The sequence below is a fragment of the Mytilus galloprovincialis genome, chromosome 4 (genome assembly GCF_965363235.1).
Source record: "Mytilus galloprovincialis chromosome 4, xbMytGall1.hap1.1, whole genome shotgun sequence".
In the NCBI taxonomy this organism is placed as follows: domain Eukaryota; kingdom Metazoa; phylum Mollusca; class Bivalvia; order Mytilida; family Mytilidae; genus Mytilus; species Mytilus galloprovincialis.
The window spans coordinates 33,559,161-33,576,793 of record NC_134841.1 but is presented as its reverse complement, the minus strand read 5'-3'; the positions used below and the strand labels follow the sequence as shown (position 1 = coordinate 33,576,793).

Here is a 17,633-nt window from a genome sequence, read left to right as displayed (position 1 = left end):
CTTTGCGTCCGGCGTCCTGCGTCCGTCGTCGTCCGTCGTCGTTAACTTTTACAAAAATCTTCTCCTCTGAAACTACTAGGCCAAATTAAACCAAACTTGGCCACAATCATCATTGGGGTATCTAGTTTAAAAAATGTGTCCGGTGACCCGGCCAACCAACCAAGATGGCCGCCATGGCTAAAAATAGAACATAGGGGTAAAATGCAGTTTTTGGGTTATAACTCAAAAACCAAAGCATTTAGAGCAAATCTGACATGGGGTAAAATTGTTTATCAGGTCAAGATCTATCTGCCCTGAAATTTTCAGATGAATTGGACAACCCGTTGTTGGGTTGCTGCCCCTGAATTGATAATTTTAAGGAAATTTTGTTGTTTTTGGTTATTATCTTGAATATTATTATAGATAGAGATAAACTGTAAACAGCAATAATGTTCATCAAAGTAAGATTTACAAATAAGTCAACGTGACCGAAATGGTCAGTTGACCCCTTTAGGAGTTATTGCCCTTTTTAGTCCATTTTTAACCATTTTTCGTAAATCTTAGTTATCTTTTACAAAAATCTTCTCCTCTGAAACTACTGGGCCAAATTTAACCAAACTTGGCCACAATCATCATTGGGGTATCTAGTTTAAAAAATGTGTGGCGTGACCCGGCAAACCAACAAAGATGGCCGCCATGGCTAAAAATAGAACATGGGGGTAAAATGCAGTTTTTGGGTTATAACTCAAAAACCAAAGCATTTAGAGCAAATCTGACATCGGGTAAAATTGTTTATCAGGTCAAGATCTATCTGCCCTGAAATTTTCAGATGAATCGGACAACCCGTTGTTGGGTTGCTGCCCCTGAATTGATAATTTTAAGGAAATTTTGCTGTTTTTGGTTATTATCTTGAATATTATTATAGATAGAGATAAACTGTAAACAGCAATAATGTTCATCAAAGTAAAATTTACAAATAAGTCAACTTGACCGAAATGGTCAGTTGACCCCTTTAGGAGTTATTGCCCTTTTTAGTCCAATTTTAACCATTTTTCGTAAATCTTCGTTATCTTTTACAAAAATCTTCTCCTCTGAAACTACTAGGCCAAATTAAACCAAACTTGGCCACAATCATCATTGGGGTATCTAGTTTAAAAAATGTGTCCGGTGACCCGGCCAACCAACCAAGATGGCCGCCATGGCTAAAAATAGAACATAGGGGTAAAATGCAGTTTTTGGGTTATAACTCAAAAACCAAAGCATTTAGAGCAAATCTGACATGGGGTAAAATTGTTTATCAGGTCAAGATCTATCTGCCCTGAAATTTTCAGATGAATTGGACAACCCGTTGTTGGGTTGCTGCCCCTGAATTGATAATTTTAAGGAAATTTTGCTGTTTTTGGTTATTATCTTGAATATTATTATAGATAGAGATAAACTGTAAACAGCAATAATGTTCATCAAAGTAAGATTTACAAATAAGTCAACGTGACCGAAATGGTCAGTTGACCCCTTTAGGAGTTATTACCCTTTATAGTCAATTTTTAACCATTTTTCGTAAATCTTAGTAATCTTTTAGAAAAATCTTCTTCTCTGAAACTACTGGGCCAAATTTAACTAAACTTGGCCATAAACATCATTGGGGTATCTAGTTTGAAAAATGTGTCCGGTGACCCGGCCAACCAACCAAGATGGCCGCCATGGCTAAAAATAGAACATAGGGGTAAAATGCAGTTTTTGGGTTATAACTCAAAAACCAAAGCATTAAGAGCAAATCTGACAGGAAGTTAAATTGTTGATCAGGTCACGATCTATCTGCCCTGGAATTTTCAGATGAATCGGATAATTGGTTGTTAGGTTGCTGCCCCTGAATTGATAATTTTAAGGAAATTTTGCTGTTTTTGGTTATTATCTTGAATATTATTATAGATAGAGATAAACTGTAAACAGCAATAATGTTCATCAAAGTAAGATTTACAAATAAGTCAACGTGACCGAAATGGTCAGTTGACCCCTTTAGGAGTTATTGCCCTTTTTAGTCCATTTTTAACCATTTTTCGTAAATCTTAGTTATCTTTTACAAAAATCTTCTCCTCTGAAACTACTGGGCCAAATTTAACCAAACTTGGCCACAATCATCATTGGGGTATCTAGTTTAAAAAATGTGTGGCGTGACCCGGCCAACCAACCAAGATGGCCGCCATGGCTAAAAATAGAACATAGGGGTAAAATGCAGTTTTTGGCTTATAACTCAAAAACCAAAGCATTAAGAGCAAATCTGACAGGAAATAAAATTGTTGATCAGGTCACGATCTATCTGTCCTGGAATTTTCAGATGAATCGGATAATCGGTTGTTAGGTTGCTGCCCCTGAATTGGTAATTTTGAGGAAATTTTGCTGTTTTTTTTGTTATCTTGAATATTATTATAGATAGAGATAAACTGTAAACAGCAATAATGTACAGCAAAGTAAGAACTAAAAATAAGTCACTATGACCAAAATAGTCAATTGACCCCCCTAAGGAGTTATTGCCCTTCATAGTCAATTTTTAACAATTTTTCTTAAAATTTGAAGATTTTCAATAACATTTTCCACAGAAAGTACTGTTAGAGATAATTGTAAGCAGCAAGAATGTTTAGTAAAGTAAGATCTACAAACACATCACCATCACCAAAACACAATTTTGTCATGAATCCATCTGTGTCCATTGTTTAATATTTACATAGACCAAGGTGAGCGACACAGGCTCTTTAGAGCCTCTAGTTTATTTAATTCACCTGTGCACTTTATTGTGGGACCTCATGTTATCATGATTGATAAGTTTTATTGTGTAATGCAATTGCTTAGGGAATAACACGTGATGTGCAGTTAGCCAATCAGAATAATGTATTATAATGAAACATACATCTAATGTAATTATATGATGATGTAACATATAACTTAGAATAATTCATGTTGAAATTCTGATTTTGACATCTGTGATGGAGAAATGTTCCCTATGTTGGCCATTGGCAGTAGACATTTTTACCACAACCTTAAATCTACACAAACATTCAACTGTCCTTGAGATGCATTGTACCAGGGTTTGAAATATGAGCAAAGAATATAACAAATTTATCTGCTTCTAAGACCCAAACAAAGATCAAAACCTGATTTTCAAGATGACTGTATGTATTTATGTCTTATTCTGGTTTAATTTGATTTTGCATAGTCCCTCTGTTTTATAGGTGATAGTTGCTTTAATACAATTCTTCTTATCATTTCAAGGCTGCAACATTAAACATTTCTAATTTTAGTTCATTAATTTTAAACAGCTGTCCAGCTACTGACATAATTACTGGTGTGTTACATTTGTGTTTATTGTCTGCTTTAAATGTTACTTTTATTTTGAAAAAGAATTAAATACAGATGATTTGAATATTTTATTTTACTGACCTCTATTTTAGGCTAACGTGAAGTACAATGTATATGAGAATTCTAAAAGTCCAACCTTTGACATGAAGGTCCGTGCATACAGAGCTAAGGACCACACTTACCAATGTAGTAGGAGAACACTTAGTATCTGTGTGAAGTAAGTTGATGGAACCTTAAAGAATACTGTGCACTTGAAAAATCATTTCAAAAATGTATTCAAACATAGTGAAATAGATTTTTTTCTTGCATGTCTCTTGCTACCAGCCTGGCAGTTGTGATTTTTGGCATTAAAAGCTGTCGAGAACATATTTACAGGCCAATGTGGTTTGGTACACATATTTTTTCTGTATTTACATATTTTATTGTTTTTGTACTATTTCCAGACACAGGGAGATATGTCACTCAGTTATATAGTTCTACTATATAATACATGCACCTCGGCTGTATTTATATGTAATAGTATGATGATGTTTGTAACCTTGTTTCATTGTATTTATAGATTTACAGGCCCTGGTGGTGTCAGTAATATGGCTATAGTTGACGTGAAAATGGTTACTGGTTGGGTCCCAGTTAAAGATTCTGTGAAAAAGGTAAGTTCTGTGGTAATGATATAGCCATAATGTTGTTTATATTAAAATTGCCTTTAATATATATATATATATATAAATTTATTTCACTAATACAAAGATATTGATTATCAAAATACTGTCCAATTCCTCTTAAAATCGTAAATTTACGTCTTAAAAGATAAAATCACAATAATAAATGCACGCAATAATTTCAGAATTTACAGTTATAAGATAATTCTCTTGTAAGTAAGATATAAATGTCCTCATTCTAGAATCTGTTGATTGACAAGTCCTATTCTGTTAGTGAGTACTACAATCTTCTGAATTTTCACTTCATTTCATGATAAGCAACATCTTTCTGGAGCTGCTTCTGCTGTTCCTGTCATACTTTGTTGCCACATCTGTAAGATCAAACTCTTTTTATGACAAGAGCTCTGATTGGTTGATATTAATTCTGCCTTCCAACAATAAAATATTGAACTTAATACATTCCATAAAAAGCTCATAAATATTCGTTCTTTCTATATTTAAGTACCAGTACAGTACAACTGTTCAAAATCTTATATTTAACTCGTTTTATTTTTCTCAGTTATAGAATGTTTTATCAAGTAGGATTCTTATGCTTTTAGCCAATTAGAAAACAGAAAGTCATATAATAATTATTTGTATGATATTCTATGTTTCTATATTCTATGCCAAAAATAGAAGACAAGTCATATATTTTTATGCCCCATTTATGGGCATTATGTTTTCTGGTCTATGCCATTGTCCGTCTGTTCGTTTGTCTGTATGCGTCTGTCCACGTTCAGATTAAAGTTTTGGTTAAAGTTTTTGGTTCGAGGTAGTTTTTGATGAAGATGAAGTCCAATCAACATGAAACTTAGTATACATGTTCCTTATGATATGATCTTCCTAATAAAATCCCAAATTAGAGTTTTTACCCCATTTTCGTGGTCCACTGAACATGATAGTGCAAATGGGGCATCCATGTACTTAAGACACATTCTTGTTCATTATATATTATCTATTACCTTATGAAATGCTGACACAATTAATAAAGTGTTCTTTGTATTTTTTGCTGTATAGCTTATTGTGGAGAAAAGTGACCCAACTTACATAGGAATAGAGAAATATGAAATAGACGGAAGTTATGTTCACATATACTTTGATCAGGTAATACATATATAAATAAAAATGCATTTTGACAGGATAGGGGTTATGTTGTTTAAGTCATATGACACTTCAAATTTTTTTCCCTGTAATTCATAGACATGTAAATTGTGAAAAGCAAATGATCATAAATCTATCATCTCACTTATTTTTCACTTGCTCCATGATTCTGTATCAATTATTTATCTAGGTCACCATCTAAAATCATCAGCTGAAAAAACCTAAAAAGTTGATACATACTTTCTGTTATATGTTACAGATTATTAGTCCATTAGAAAAAAGAAAAAGAGGACTTTATGTTTATACCCAAATTATATTTGCAAGAATTTGTTCAATATTTTCCTTTACATTATAATCACCAGAAATTTGTTTAATATGATTTTTAGACAGGAACCATATTTAAAACAAGCATTGCGTTCGCTTGTCATGTTCTGGGATTTTTGTTAGATTTTTCGGAATCCTCATGTTTTATCCATTTGAATGCCTTAAAACAATTTGCCCATTTACCCCCATTTTTTTTTTTATAAATCTTTTACATGTATAATAATAAGCCATCTGTAAAATAAAAGTCTTATAAAATTTTATAATTATTTTTTAATAGTTTTTGAGAACTTAAACTTGTTAATGTTAAAGCTATGAAAAGTCAAGAGAGAATATTTCCCTCCCCCCAAAAATTTCAATGGCTAATATTTCCAAAAAAAGCACATTGACCTATATATTTTTTTTTGCTCTTTTGATTCCTTTATAATTAATCCCCTATCAATATAAACAAGTGTTTTGAAAAGTATATTATTTTAAAACTGAGAAGCTAACTCCCTTAAAGAGGAGAATAGGTGAAAAGCTTAGTTTCTAGAGTACCAAGATATATAACTATTATAACTAAATTTGCCCAAGGTTCTTCTTTTACTGTAGAAAGAAGGAAAATAGTTGTTGAATAAAAATTTACAAATAATTTGGTGATGTTTTTTTTCATTGCTCTCTTAAGATAGAAAATTTCCATAACTTTGAATGTTTTTTTGTTGTTGCTCAATACTTTCAAAGGTACTTAAAAGCAAACTGAGATTAAAACTGTCTTGATCATATTTTTAACTGTATCTCTATATTGATTTAATTAATTTGATTCAATGTGTATTTATTTTTTAGTTGGATGGCACAAGAAAATGTTTCTTGTTAGATGTTGAACAGAATATAAGATTATCAAGTCCTAAACCAGCACAAGTTAAGGTGTATGACTACTATGAAACAGGTTAGTCCATCTGTACACATCAACCCAAAAAAAGGGGGGGGGGACAATTTGTTTGACTACTATGAAACGGGTTAGTCCATCTGTAAACATCAACCCAAAAAAGGGGAGACAATTTGTTACTGTAGATATTATTTGTGATGACCCTTTGCCCATTTAATAATTCACTTTTCAAATTGTTTTGATTTTTGAGATTGACATGCAGAGTGTTAGTAGGACAGAGTATCATTTATCCTACAATTGGGTGTCTTACTATACAGATACAGCCCTACAGATATAGCTAGGCTAAATCTCTATACTATACATATTTGTTTATTATTGAAGGCCGTACAGTGACCTATAGTTGTTAATTTCTGTGTCATTTTGGTCTCTTGTGGAGAGTTGTCTCATTGGCAATCATACCACATCTTCTTTTTTATAGACATCCTTTTAAACCTCCGCCCACTGCCGGACTACGTTTGTGTATTGCTGTTGATGAGTGTTGTTTGAACCTGTGTGACTTCAGAATGTGTATTGCAGTCAAATGACGTATTGTTTGACCTTATGCAAACTAAGGATTACTTTTATACGTTACGTTGTTTTCAATCATTTCTTTAGAGCCATCAGAATTAAACCAATTTTCTGATAACAGACAATCATCTATTTCAAAACTTTAATGTGTACATGTGTAACAAAATCAACCATGTCAATTTCAGCATGCCCATTAAGTGAACGTCAAGTTCAGTTCTAAATTCTGTGATTTTAAAATTACTACAGGGGCCTCAAGGGATTTTAAAATACAAGTGTCTTTCAATACACAAACAATATACAGAATTAATTACAGTATAAAGACAATAACTGTTTAGTGTCTTTAAATATCAGCTGTAAAAACACATGTGATATTTTATTCAAATATAATGATCTACAAAATGCGCAAAAAAAAATCTTACAACTAATTTCATCACAACTTGTGGTGAAATAATCATGAAATCAATTTTTTTTCTTGCACAAGATTTTTTCTAAAAAAAATATACTCCAAGGTTGTTTGAATACCATGTTGTTATAACAAAAGATCAAATTTCTGGCAAAAATCAAAAAACACACCTTAGCAATATATGGGGGTTAGCAAATGAAAATGAATACCGGTATCCTGATATTTTTAAATTTTTTTTAAAATGTGATTTATGAAACAAGCCCTGTTTTCTGACTTCAAAGATTCTACTAAAATGTATATATTGTTGTTTTAGATTTTAACCTCATAGTCAGTTACAACATAAAAACAACATGTGGAACCAAAGAAGAACTGCCATACATAAGTGCTGAAGAGTATTATAATGGTGTACTTGTCGATCTTCCTGTGGATGAAATCGTTCAAGTCAGAGTGCCTTTTAGACAAGGTAGGTCGATCGAAGTTGCTCTATATGGTTTACCCTTTGGTTTATGGGCAAGACTTGTTTTTCTTTTCCTCTGTTATTGAAAAAAACTAAACACCTGTTAGATGAATAAATGTATCAAATGTAAAAACATTTCAATTCATAGAAAAACTAGGTTAATATTAATCCAAAGCAATACAGTTGACTCTAATTAATGGCATAATTTGGTTAATTGCATAGCTTTCTTGTGCTCAAAACTATTTCCTATTTATTTCATTTAAAAATATTCAGTAATTTGAATAGCTTGACAAGTGGCCGTCCATTTACTAGTAGAAACAAAATTGCTATCTAGATGTGTTAATAAACTAAAAGTCTGTCTTTAAAAAAAAAAAAGTTTTTATTGAAACAGCATAAGGTTAGTACATTCTATCAAATTTGTTTTCTTTCATGCATTTTAACATTTTTATGCCCCATTTATGGCCATTATGTTTTCTGGTCTGTGCCTCCGTCCGTCTGTTCGTCCGTCTGTCCCACTTCAGATTAAAGTTTTTGGTCGAGGTAGTTTTTGGTGAAGTTGAAGTCCAATCAACTTGAAACTTAGTCCACAAGTTCCTTATGATATGATTTTTCATATTTTAATGCCAAATTAGAGATTTTATCCCATTTTCACGGTCCACTGAACATAGAAAATGATAGTGCGGATGGGGCATCTGTGTATTTAGGACACATTCTTGTTATTTTTTATTTTCCCTCATGTTGCGTTTAAATTAAGTTTACATTTGTTTATTTAGTATTTTTAAATGATTCTTTGATGATTTATTTTTCCACACTGTATTCAGAACAGGCTATTATTTGAACTTGCAATTATTTTTAATTATGGAATTTGCATAATTTCTTGTGTTTAAAATTTTTAATAAATTTCATGTTTATTTGGTACTATAATCTTTTGAGCGGTTAATAACACTTTCCATACAATGTATTTTGGTTAGATAGTGTTGTGCGCGGCACAGTACATTCTATTGAAAATATACTATTTTCTTTGTAATAGAAAATTGTGTTGTGCGCAGCACAGAACATTTCAGTACATAATAATCATGGAATTTATTAAAAATTTCAATAACAAGAAATCAAGCAAATTCCATAATTAAAAATAATTCCAAGTTCAAGGTAAATTTGTTTCCAGTAAACATATTCATCATGTATCTGTATGTTGTTAAGGGCATACGATACAGTTTTGAATCCATAATGAAATTTTGATGAAAATTTGCAAATAGGGTATTTTTGTCCAGCTTAAATCAAATATGTAATAAAAAATATACCTTCATGTGCTACTATTTGAGTAAACTGAGGTCGAAATTTCAGGTATTTGATAAAAATTAGGATTTGTGGATGTATTTTTCCTTCAGACAGAAATGCATAACTTTTTTGTTTCAAAAGATAAACACAAAGTTGTATGTTAAATTATTCATAATTTCTTTTTTATGTAAGTATCCTATAAATTTATGAAAATAACTTAAACTTATCAAATGCTCATTAATGTAGAAAAAAGTGTATTTTTTTGCTGTATATTTATCAAATTAAAAAAAATTTGCATTATTGACATTTTCATGAAAATTGGTACAAATAATCTTCATACCTGATCTAACCGAATGTCATTTTAAAAAAAGAGGGGTCCATGAACTTGTTTAAAAGTTAAATTAGTTTGAAAGATAAAAAGCAGTCGAAAAATGCAACTTTTCACGATATTTCACAGTTTGACGCCGTGAAAATAACATTTTACGTTAGCAGCATCGTTTCCTTAACTGTATCATATGCCCTTAATACTAATACTAGCTTTAATGATGTGAACTTTTCAAATTATATCACAAATTAAGGTTTAAAGAAGATGTCAATGTTGAGGAGTGAGGTAGTCTAAAACCAGTACTTTCTTAAATTAAAGTTTTGGTTTAATGTAGTTCACCATGAAATCATATTCACATTTGTATATAACTGTTTTTACACTTGTTTATTTTACGCTTTGAACTTTATAAAAATGCTAAAGGTTTTGAGTAAAGCTGTACATAGTTTCCTAGGCACACATGTTCTTGTTTTCTGTTAGTTTCCAAATACATCTGCATTCTGCAAGTGTTCTCCAGTACTTCAAAAAATGATTAAAAATTGTTGGTTCTTACATTAATGACCAATAACCTTCTTGGTAGATTATAGGAAAATGATTTGAATTGCTGTAGACTAATGAAGGATTTAAAACCCTTCTCCATTTGTTACACTTGGTTATTTTTATGTTTTAGAGGGAAGTGGAATAGTAAGACCTGCTCCTCGGCAGCAAGTAAGTCACTACAGCCTACAAAAATTCACAATTAAAATATGTACCAATGAATAATTTGTTTTGGGAATTTTTCCAAAGTCTAGATAAAAGGCCATGGAAAAATTTGCACTTGGGAGAAATATATAAAGTCCTTAACCATATAAATCACAAAAAATGGTTTCCAAAAAATAATGTGAGCTTTTCTCATCACTTGGCGTCCGTCGTCGTCGTCGTCGACGTCGTCGTCTGTCGTCGTTAACAATTTTTCAAACATCTTCTCCTCTGAAACTACTGAATGGATTTGAATGAAACTTAAAATGATTGTTCCTTAGATTATCCTGCACAAAGTGTGTGCTTCAATTTTTGATCCGTCAAAAAACATGGCCGCCGTTACTTAAAATAGAACATAGGGGTCAAATGCAGTTTTTGGCTTATATCTCAAAAACGGAAGCATTTAGAGCAAATCTGACATGGGGTAAAAATGTTCATTAGGTCAAGATCTATCAGCCCAGAAATTTTCAGATGAATCAAACAAACCATTGTTGGGTTGCTGCCACTTAATTGGTAATTTTAAGGAAATTTTGCAGTTTTTAGTCATTATCTTGAATATTATTATAGATGAAGATAAACTGTAAACAGCAAAAATGATCAGCAAAGTAAGATCTACAAATAGGTTAATATGACCAAAATTGTCAATTGACCCCTTAAGGGGTAAATGTCCTTTAATGACAATTTTTCACAATTTGTTCATCATATTTGCTAACTTTAAAAAATCTTCTCCTCTGAAACTACTGAATGGATTTGGATGAAACTTAGCATGATAGTTCCTTAGATTATCCTGCACAAAGTGTGTGCTTCGATTTTTGATCCGTCAAAAAACATGGCCGCCGTTACTTAAAATAGAACATAGGGGTCAAATGCAGTTTTTGGCTTATATCTCAAAAACGGAAGCATTTAGAGCAAATCTGACATGGGGTAAAAATGTTCATTAGGTCAAGATCTATCAGCCCAGAAATTTTCAGATGAATCAAACAAACCATTGTTGGGTTGCTGCCACTTAATTGGTAATTTTAAGGAAATTTTGCAGTTTTTGGTCATTATCTTGAATATTATTATAGATGAAGATAAACTGTAAACAGCAAAAATGATCATCAAAGTAAGATCTACAAATAGGTTAATATGACCAAAATTGTCAATTGACCCCTTAAGGGGTAAATGTCCTTTAATGACAATTTTTTACAATTTGTTCATCATATTTGCTAACTTTAAAAAATCTTCTCCTCTGAAACTACTGAATGGATTTGGATGAAACTTAGCATGATAGTTCCTTAGATTATTCTGCACAAAGTGTGTGCTTCGATTTTTGATCCGTCAAAAAACATGGCCGCCGTTACTTTAAATAGAACATAGGGGTCAAATGCAGTTTTTGGCTTATATCTCAAAAACGCCTTAAGGGGTTATTGTCCTTTAATGACAATTTTTCACAATTTGTTCATCATATTTGCTAACTTTAAAAAATCTTCTCCTCTAAAACTACTCAACCAAATTCAACCAAACTTCATTTGAATGATCAGTAGGGTGTATAAAATAAAGTTTGTGTTTTATTTTCTATTTTGTCAAAAAACATGGTCGAAGGCCTTGTTTACCAGGTGAGCGATTCAGGCTCTTGTTTATGTTATTTCGAATAGACAGAAAAAATATTACAGTCATTTCTTATAATTTAATTCTAAATTCCATTTTTAGCTCACCTGGCCTAAAAGGCCATGTGAGCTTTTCTCATCACTTGTCGTCCGTCGTCGTCGTCGTCGTTAACAATTTTTCAAACATCTTCTCCTCTGAAACTACTGAATGGATTTGTTGAAACTTAGCATGATTGTTCCTTAGAGTATCCTGCACAAAGTGTGTGCTTCGATTTTTGATCGGTCAAAAAACATGGCCGCCGTTACTTAAAATAGAACATAGGGGTCAAATGCAGTTTTTGGCTTATATCTCAAAAACGAAAGCATTTAGAGCAAATCTGACATGGGGTAAAAATGTTCATTAGGTCAAGATCTATCAGCCCTGAAATTTTCAGATGAATCAAACAAACCATTGTTGGGTTGCTGCCACTTAATTGGTAATTTTAAGGAAATTTTGCAGTTTTTGGTCATTATCTTGAATATTATTATAGATAAAGATAAACTGTAAACAGCAAAAATGATCAGCAAAGTAAGATCTACAAATAAGTTAATATGACCAAAATTGTCAATTGACCCCTTAAGGGGTTATTGTCCTTTAATGACAATTTTTCACAATTTGTTCATCATATTTGCTAACTTTAAAAAATCTTCTCCTCTGAAACTGCTGAATGGATTTGGATGAAACTTAGCATGATTGTTCCTTAGATTATCCTGCATAAAGTGTGTGCTTCGATTTTTGATCCGTCAAAAAACATGGCCGCCCTTACTTTAAATAGAACATAGGGGTCAAATGCAGTTTTTGGCTTATATCTCAAAAACGAAAGCATTTAGAGCAAATCTGACATGGGGTAAAAATGTTCATTAGGTCAAGATCTATCAGCCCTGAAATTTTCAGAAGAATCAAACAAACCATTGTTGGGTTGCTGCCACTTAATTGGTAATTTTAAGGAAATTTTGCAGTTTTTGGTCATTATCTTGAATATCATTATAGATAAAGATAAACTGTAAACAGCAAAAATGATCAGCAAAGTAAGATCTAAAAATAGGTTAATATGACCAAAATTGTCAATTGACCCCTTAAGGGGTAAATGTCCTTTAATGACAATTTTTCACAATTTGTTCATCATATTTGCTAACTTTAAAAAATCTTCTCCTCTGAAACTACTGAATGGATTTAGATGAAACTTAGCATGATAGTTCCTTAGATTATCCTGCACAAAGTGTGTGCTTCGATTTTTGATCCGTCAAAAAACATGGCCGCCCTTACTTTAAATAGAACATAGTGGTCAAATGCAGTTTTTGGCTTATATCTCAAAAACGAAAGCATTTAGAGCAAATCTGACATGGGGTAAAAATGTTCATTAGGTCAAGATCTATCAGCCCTGAAATTTTCAGACGAATCAAACAAACCATTGTTGGGTTGCTGCCACTTAATTGGTAATTTTTACTCGCGAAAGTCGCTAAAATAAATCGCTCGCGAAAATAAGTTGGTTTACAGTAAATGGTCCATGCCTAACTGTTATTAATGAAATCATTTAACTGTTTTGCTGTTATTGGAGCCACTTGCCCCTTCTCAGCAGTGGAATAAATCCAAATCATGAATAAAGAAATTCGAAAGAATAACAATTTAATAATGTAACAATAACAATTTTATTGTTAAAATTCTTTTATTGTAACTATAATGTAATAAAAATAAACTCATTTTCTTTATTTATAAACAGTAAGTCATATATATTTGTAATATTGAAGAATTGTTAGCTGTACATGTTTGCCTGGCATGGTTCAATATGTTTAATAAGGCATTGCTTACCAGGTGAGCGATTCAGGCTCTTGAGAGCCTCTTGTTAACCGTAGAACACCATGAAAAAACGTTGATGACGTCACGGTCACATGACTAAATTATGTCTATGGGCTAATAACAAAATAACGTCAGCCAATCAGAAGACGCGTTACATCCAAAATTAAATTATTTAAATATAAAGTAAATATTAAATTTATATTCCAATGATATTATTATATATGTAAACATACATTTAGTTTTTTAATAGTTTATTCTATAAAATGAATGCATATTCATAAAACTTATATTGATGCAAAATATTTCGCAATACCATATGGTTAAATGATATGTGTATCTTTACAGACCTGTCCTATATGTTACAAAAGTATGGACACTACAACTAAAATCTTCAAGTCCATGGTTTGTGGATCACAGAAAAGTAAGTTTTTTAGGAACCAATAATGGTCAAATTGGTAGATTCAATCGTGTTCATGATTGACAATGAAAGTTACTTATGGATAACTTTGTTGGTTTGAGTAAAATATGCTGATTCAGTTATACATGTACTGTAAATTCAGAAATTATTGTGTGCATTTATTGTTGCGATTTTGTCATTTTAGACTTAAATGCGATTTTAATTTTTTCGATTTTTAGAAAAATTCTGTTTAATTCATATAAAATATTTCAAAATGCGAGTTTAAATTATTGTGTTTACAACTCTGTCGTATTTTTCGCAACAATGAAAACCTCACAATAATTTCTAAATATACAGTATTTAGACTTTTAATGAGATTATTATATACTGATTTAGTGTTTAGAACAAATTGCAGATATGCTTATTTTACAAATGATTCATTTAATAGATCACCAGTAGCACAAATGTAAGCTGTCTCTTTAAGTTTGAGTTTGACCATTTGTAAACATTATTTTCTACTTTCTGCCTCTGTCATAGGGGAGGGGCATTAAGTTTTACTGTTTTTCATCTGTTGGTTGGTCCGTCTGTCTGTCTGCATGTATGTACATCTCAAAATTGTTTTTCATTCTCTAAATTCAGTTTGCCTTGACCAAATGTTATGGAACATTTGGTGGTGTCCTTGAGTTGTGACCCTTTATAACGTTATATGAGAGAGGGGGCATCATGACACAATCCCAATTTATTTTGATTCCCTTTCCTTAATCCGGAAAACTTGAAACCCCTGTAGCAGTCAAGCTTAAAATGATTGAACTTTCATCTTCAATTATAACAGTTTAATGAAAATCTATTAACAATTTTCTAATAATAATTTTTTTTTCAGCAATTGATTACATTTTCTATCTTTGGTCTCTAGATTTTTCACCAGCAGTACAATACATGTGTGTAACCTTCTTTTGTTATATAAGTTTCAAGTACAAGTATTATCGGGATGATTTAAAATTACTAACTATCCTAAACCTTTTTTTTTAGTATACAAAGTACAAACAGGTCGAAGAGGAAAATATTCATTGAAAGTTTTTGCCAATGTCAGAACAAAAAAGAAAGAGGCAGTTAAGAAGTTTGTAAAGAAGTCTTATAACTCAGATTGTACCTGTGACTTACTGAATGGTCAAAAGGGTAAGTACTGGTAGACGGTCAGTTTCCTATGGCCACAATGTCCGGACAAAGGATTGATCAAATATATCCTTTTGTATTAAACCCTTAAAATGTTTAGGTATATATGTCACACCATGAGATTGAGGGCTTAAAGTTGTTGTGAAAGATATTTAAAAAGAACTTAACTACCCTAAAAAAACAAACTTAACTAACTAACCTAAAAATAAAACTTAACTAACTAACCTAAAAAAGAAAATTAACTAATTAAAAATAAGAACTTAACTAACTAATGTTATCTCCAAGTATTGTTTAGCCAATATTTTGTCATATTAATTGTAAGAGTGGTTGAAAAATCCCCAGAAAAAGATTACTACAATATTGATTTGATTAAATAGACATGGGAGTTGATTTTTGATTTATAACCTTACCTTTATTTATAACCTTACCTTGATTAGTCAGATACATGGTAAATTTTGATAAAGAACTTCAAATTTGTCTAATCAAAATTGTCTCTTCTAAGAATATCCAAGAATGAGAGAAAAAGGGATGCTAATTAGGGTTTAACCTTGTTTGCATAAGCATTTTATAAGAAGATAGGAAAGTCACATGTTGTATTAAACAGGACTTGTGATCTGATGTTTTTGTCTGACATTTTGAGTTAACCCTAACTATATTTTCTATGTTTCATTAACTTAAGGGTGCTTATTTGAAAAATATGTTAACACATTAGACCTGGCTTAAGTAGTAAAAAGAAGATGTGGTATGACATGTTATTCTCTAAATTAAGTCTGTAACAAGGATTTGTTTAAATTTCTATACGCCCTTCAAAATTTTGACAGGACATATTATGGTATACCCGTGTCCACATGTCACACTGTAACTTGAGAACCACTTAACCAACTGAAACTTAACTTTTTGAGTTACGGAACTTTATATAACTAAAACATGTCGCTCAGTATCTCAAAAATGATTTATGAGTATTGCTTAAAACTTTACACATGTCTTAGTTATATTGATCTAATGATATTTTTTTTCGGGATTGCCGATTTTTTGTAAGCGTGACACGTGAAAGTCAAATTATTGTGTCGTGAAAACGGGAAATGAGGTCTTGCGGGACCCGGGGAAATGACAAAAAAATGAGAATTGCTTACGTACATAGAGTAAGCGGGATACGGGAATCTGACAAAACAGTAAGCGGGATCCTGGATCGGAACCCCCCCCCCCCCCCCCCCAATGAGACCCCCGTAATAATCATTCTTTTTTCTCTTTTCTAGGTAAAGTTTTGGTATTTTCAGAACGAGATCCCTTGGATATTGATGCAAGAACATTAATGATAAATGGCTCTAGCAAAATCGTCAAAGTCAGCAAAGCTTTAGAGAAGGCAGTTTGGCGTCTTGTTAGAAAGAAAAAATGTAGATAAACAATCAGATTCTGCCAGTCAGAACTCTATTTTTATAACTTTTTTAAGAAGAAAATGATATTTTTGTATTTTATGTATATTTTTATAATCATTGTACATTTAGAAATCCATTTTAAAAAGTTTGTCATGTACATGATGTAGCAAGTAAAAGGGTTGTTTTATTTCCATCTGTCTTTTTTTTTTTCACAAGTACTTATATGAACAGTTACAAGTCTTAATTTTTTTTATCAATTATTGAATCACTACATTTTTAAAATCTAACATTTTTTAAAGGGTTGTAAAAATTTTGTATAGGTCTTTTTTTAAATCCCAATTTATATTTTATGATTTTTATTTCCATTTTATATGACTTAAGAAAGAAATTATCCAAGAGTCCAGTTTCATATTTCTATTGGAAAAATTTATTGATTTATGACCAAAATATTGGAAATGACTTGATATGTGTTATTATGAAAAAATATCGTAAGTACATTTTTCTAGTCTTATAATATCTAGTCAAATTTAACATTCTGCACAAATAATACTCAAGTTTTCAGATATTTTGTTGTTGTTGATATTATGCATCTAACAATAAAAGTTATGTACCACTGCAAATTCTTTCCATTAATTACCAGTGGGTACTTAATATAGTTGAGCAACAGAATAAAATGGACAGACATTTCCATATACAATATGTGTACATTCATGAACATAATTTTGGTTTGGTAAAATATACTTTATATGATAAATATGACTACTAAGATCAAATATGTATGATTGTAACTTCATGTTGTCTTTCTGTACAATTCTCATTTATATCATTTTACTCAATTGAACAACCAAATGATATTTTCATTAAATAAGTGAATCTCATTAGTGTTTCTTTTTTATATTGTATGTCTATTGCCTATTCCAAAGTAAACCTATTTCATAAATATACATTTTTTTTTTCTTTCACAAAATGCCTATTGGATGGCGAAACATAGCCTTAGGTGTTGCTTTTCCTATGGTGATGGCAGCATCAACAACTGTCAAGTTTTCTAATAAGTCAGTTTGATAGGAAATACTATGATTTGTTATATATCAATGTATTTATATACAGTTGCATTACAATCATTTAATATCATTTTGATGACTATTTCGAGACCCCCCTCTCCTCCCCCTGCCTAGGTC

The 17,633-nt window shown here is 31.4% G+C and overlaps 1 protein-coding gene across 5 annotated transcripts in view; it reads left to right on the top strand.

Annotated features, from left to right (window-relative positions):
• The window catches only part of LOC143071936 (alpha-2-macroglobulin-like), a 92,182-nt gene extending 74,849 nt beyond the window's left edge, over window positions 1–17,333 (top strand). For all 5 annotated transcript variants that reach the window (XM_076246636.1, XM_076246633.1, XM_076246635.1 and 2 more), the window contains 9 exons: window positions 3,426–3,550; window positions 3,893–3,983; window positions 5,049–5,135; window positions 6,276–6,378; window positions 7,602–7,751; window positions 10,016–10,053; window positions 13,855–13,930; window positions 14,936–15,082; window positions 16,336–17,333. In XM_076246636.1, coding sequence (XP_076102751.1) covers window positions 3,426–3,550; window positions 3,893–3,983; window positions 5,049–5,135; window positions 6,276–6,378; window positions 7,602–7,751; window positions 10,016–10,053; window positions 13,855–13,930; window positions 14,936–15,082; window positions 16,336–16,481 — 963 coding nt within the window. In that variant the 3' untranslated portion in view covers window positions 16,482–17,333. The remainder of the gene's footprint in view (window positions 1–3,425; window positions 3,551–3,892; window positions 3,984–5,048; window positions 5,136–6,275; window positions 6,379–7,601; window positions 7,752–10,015; window positions 10,054–13,854; window positions 13,931–14,935; window positions 15,083–16,335) is intronic.
• The last annotated feature ends 300 nt before the right edge of the window (window positions 17,334–17,633 follow it).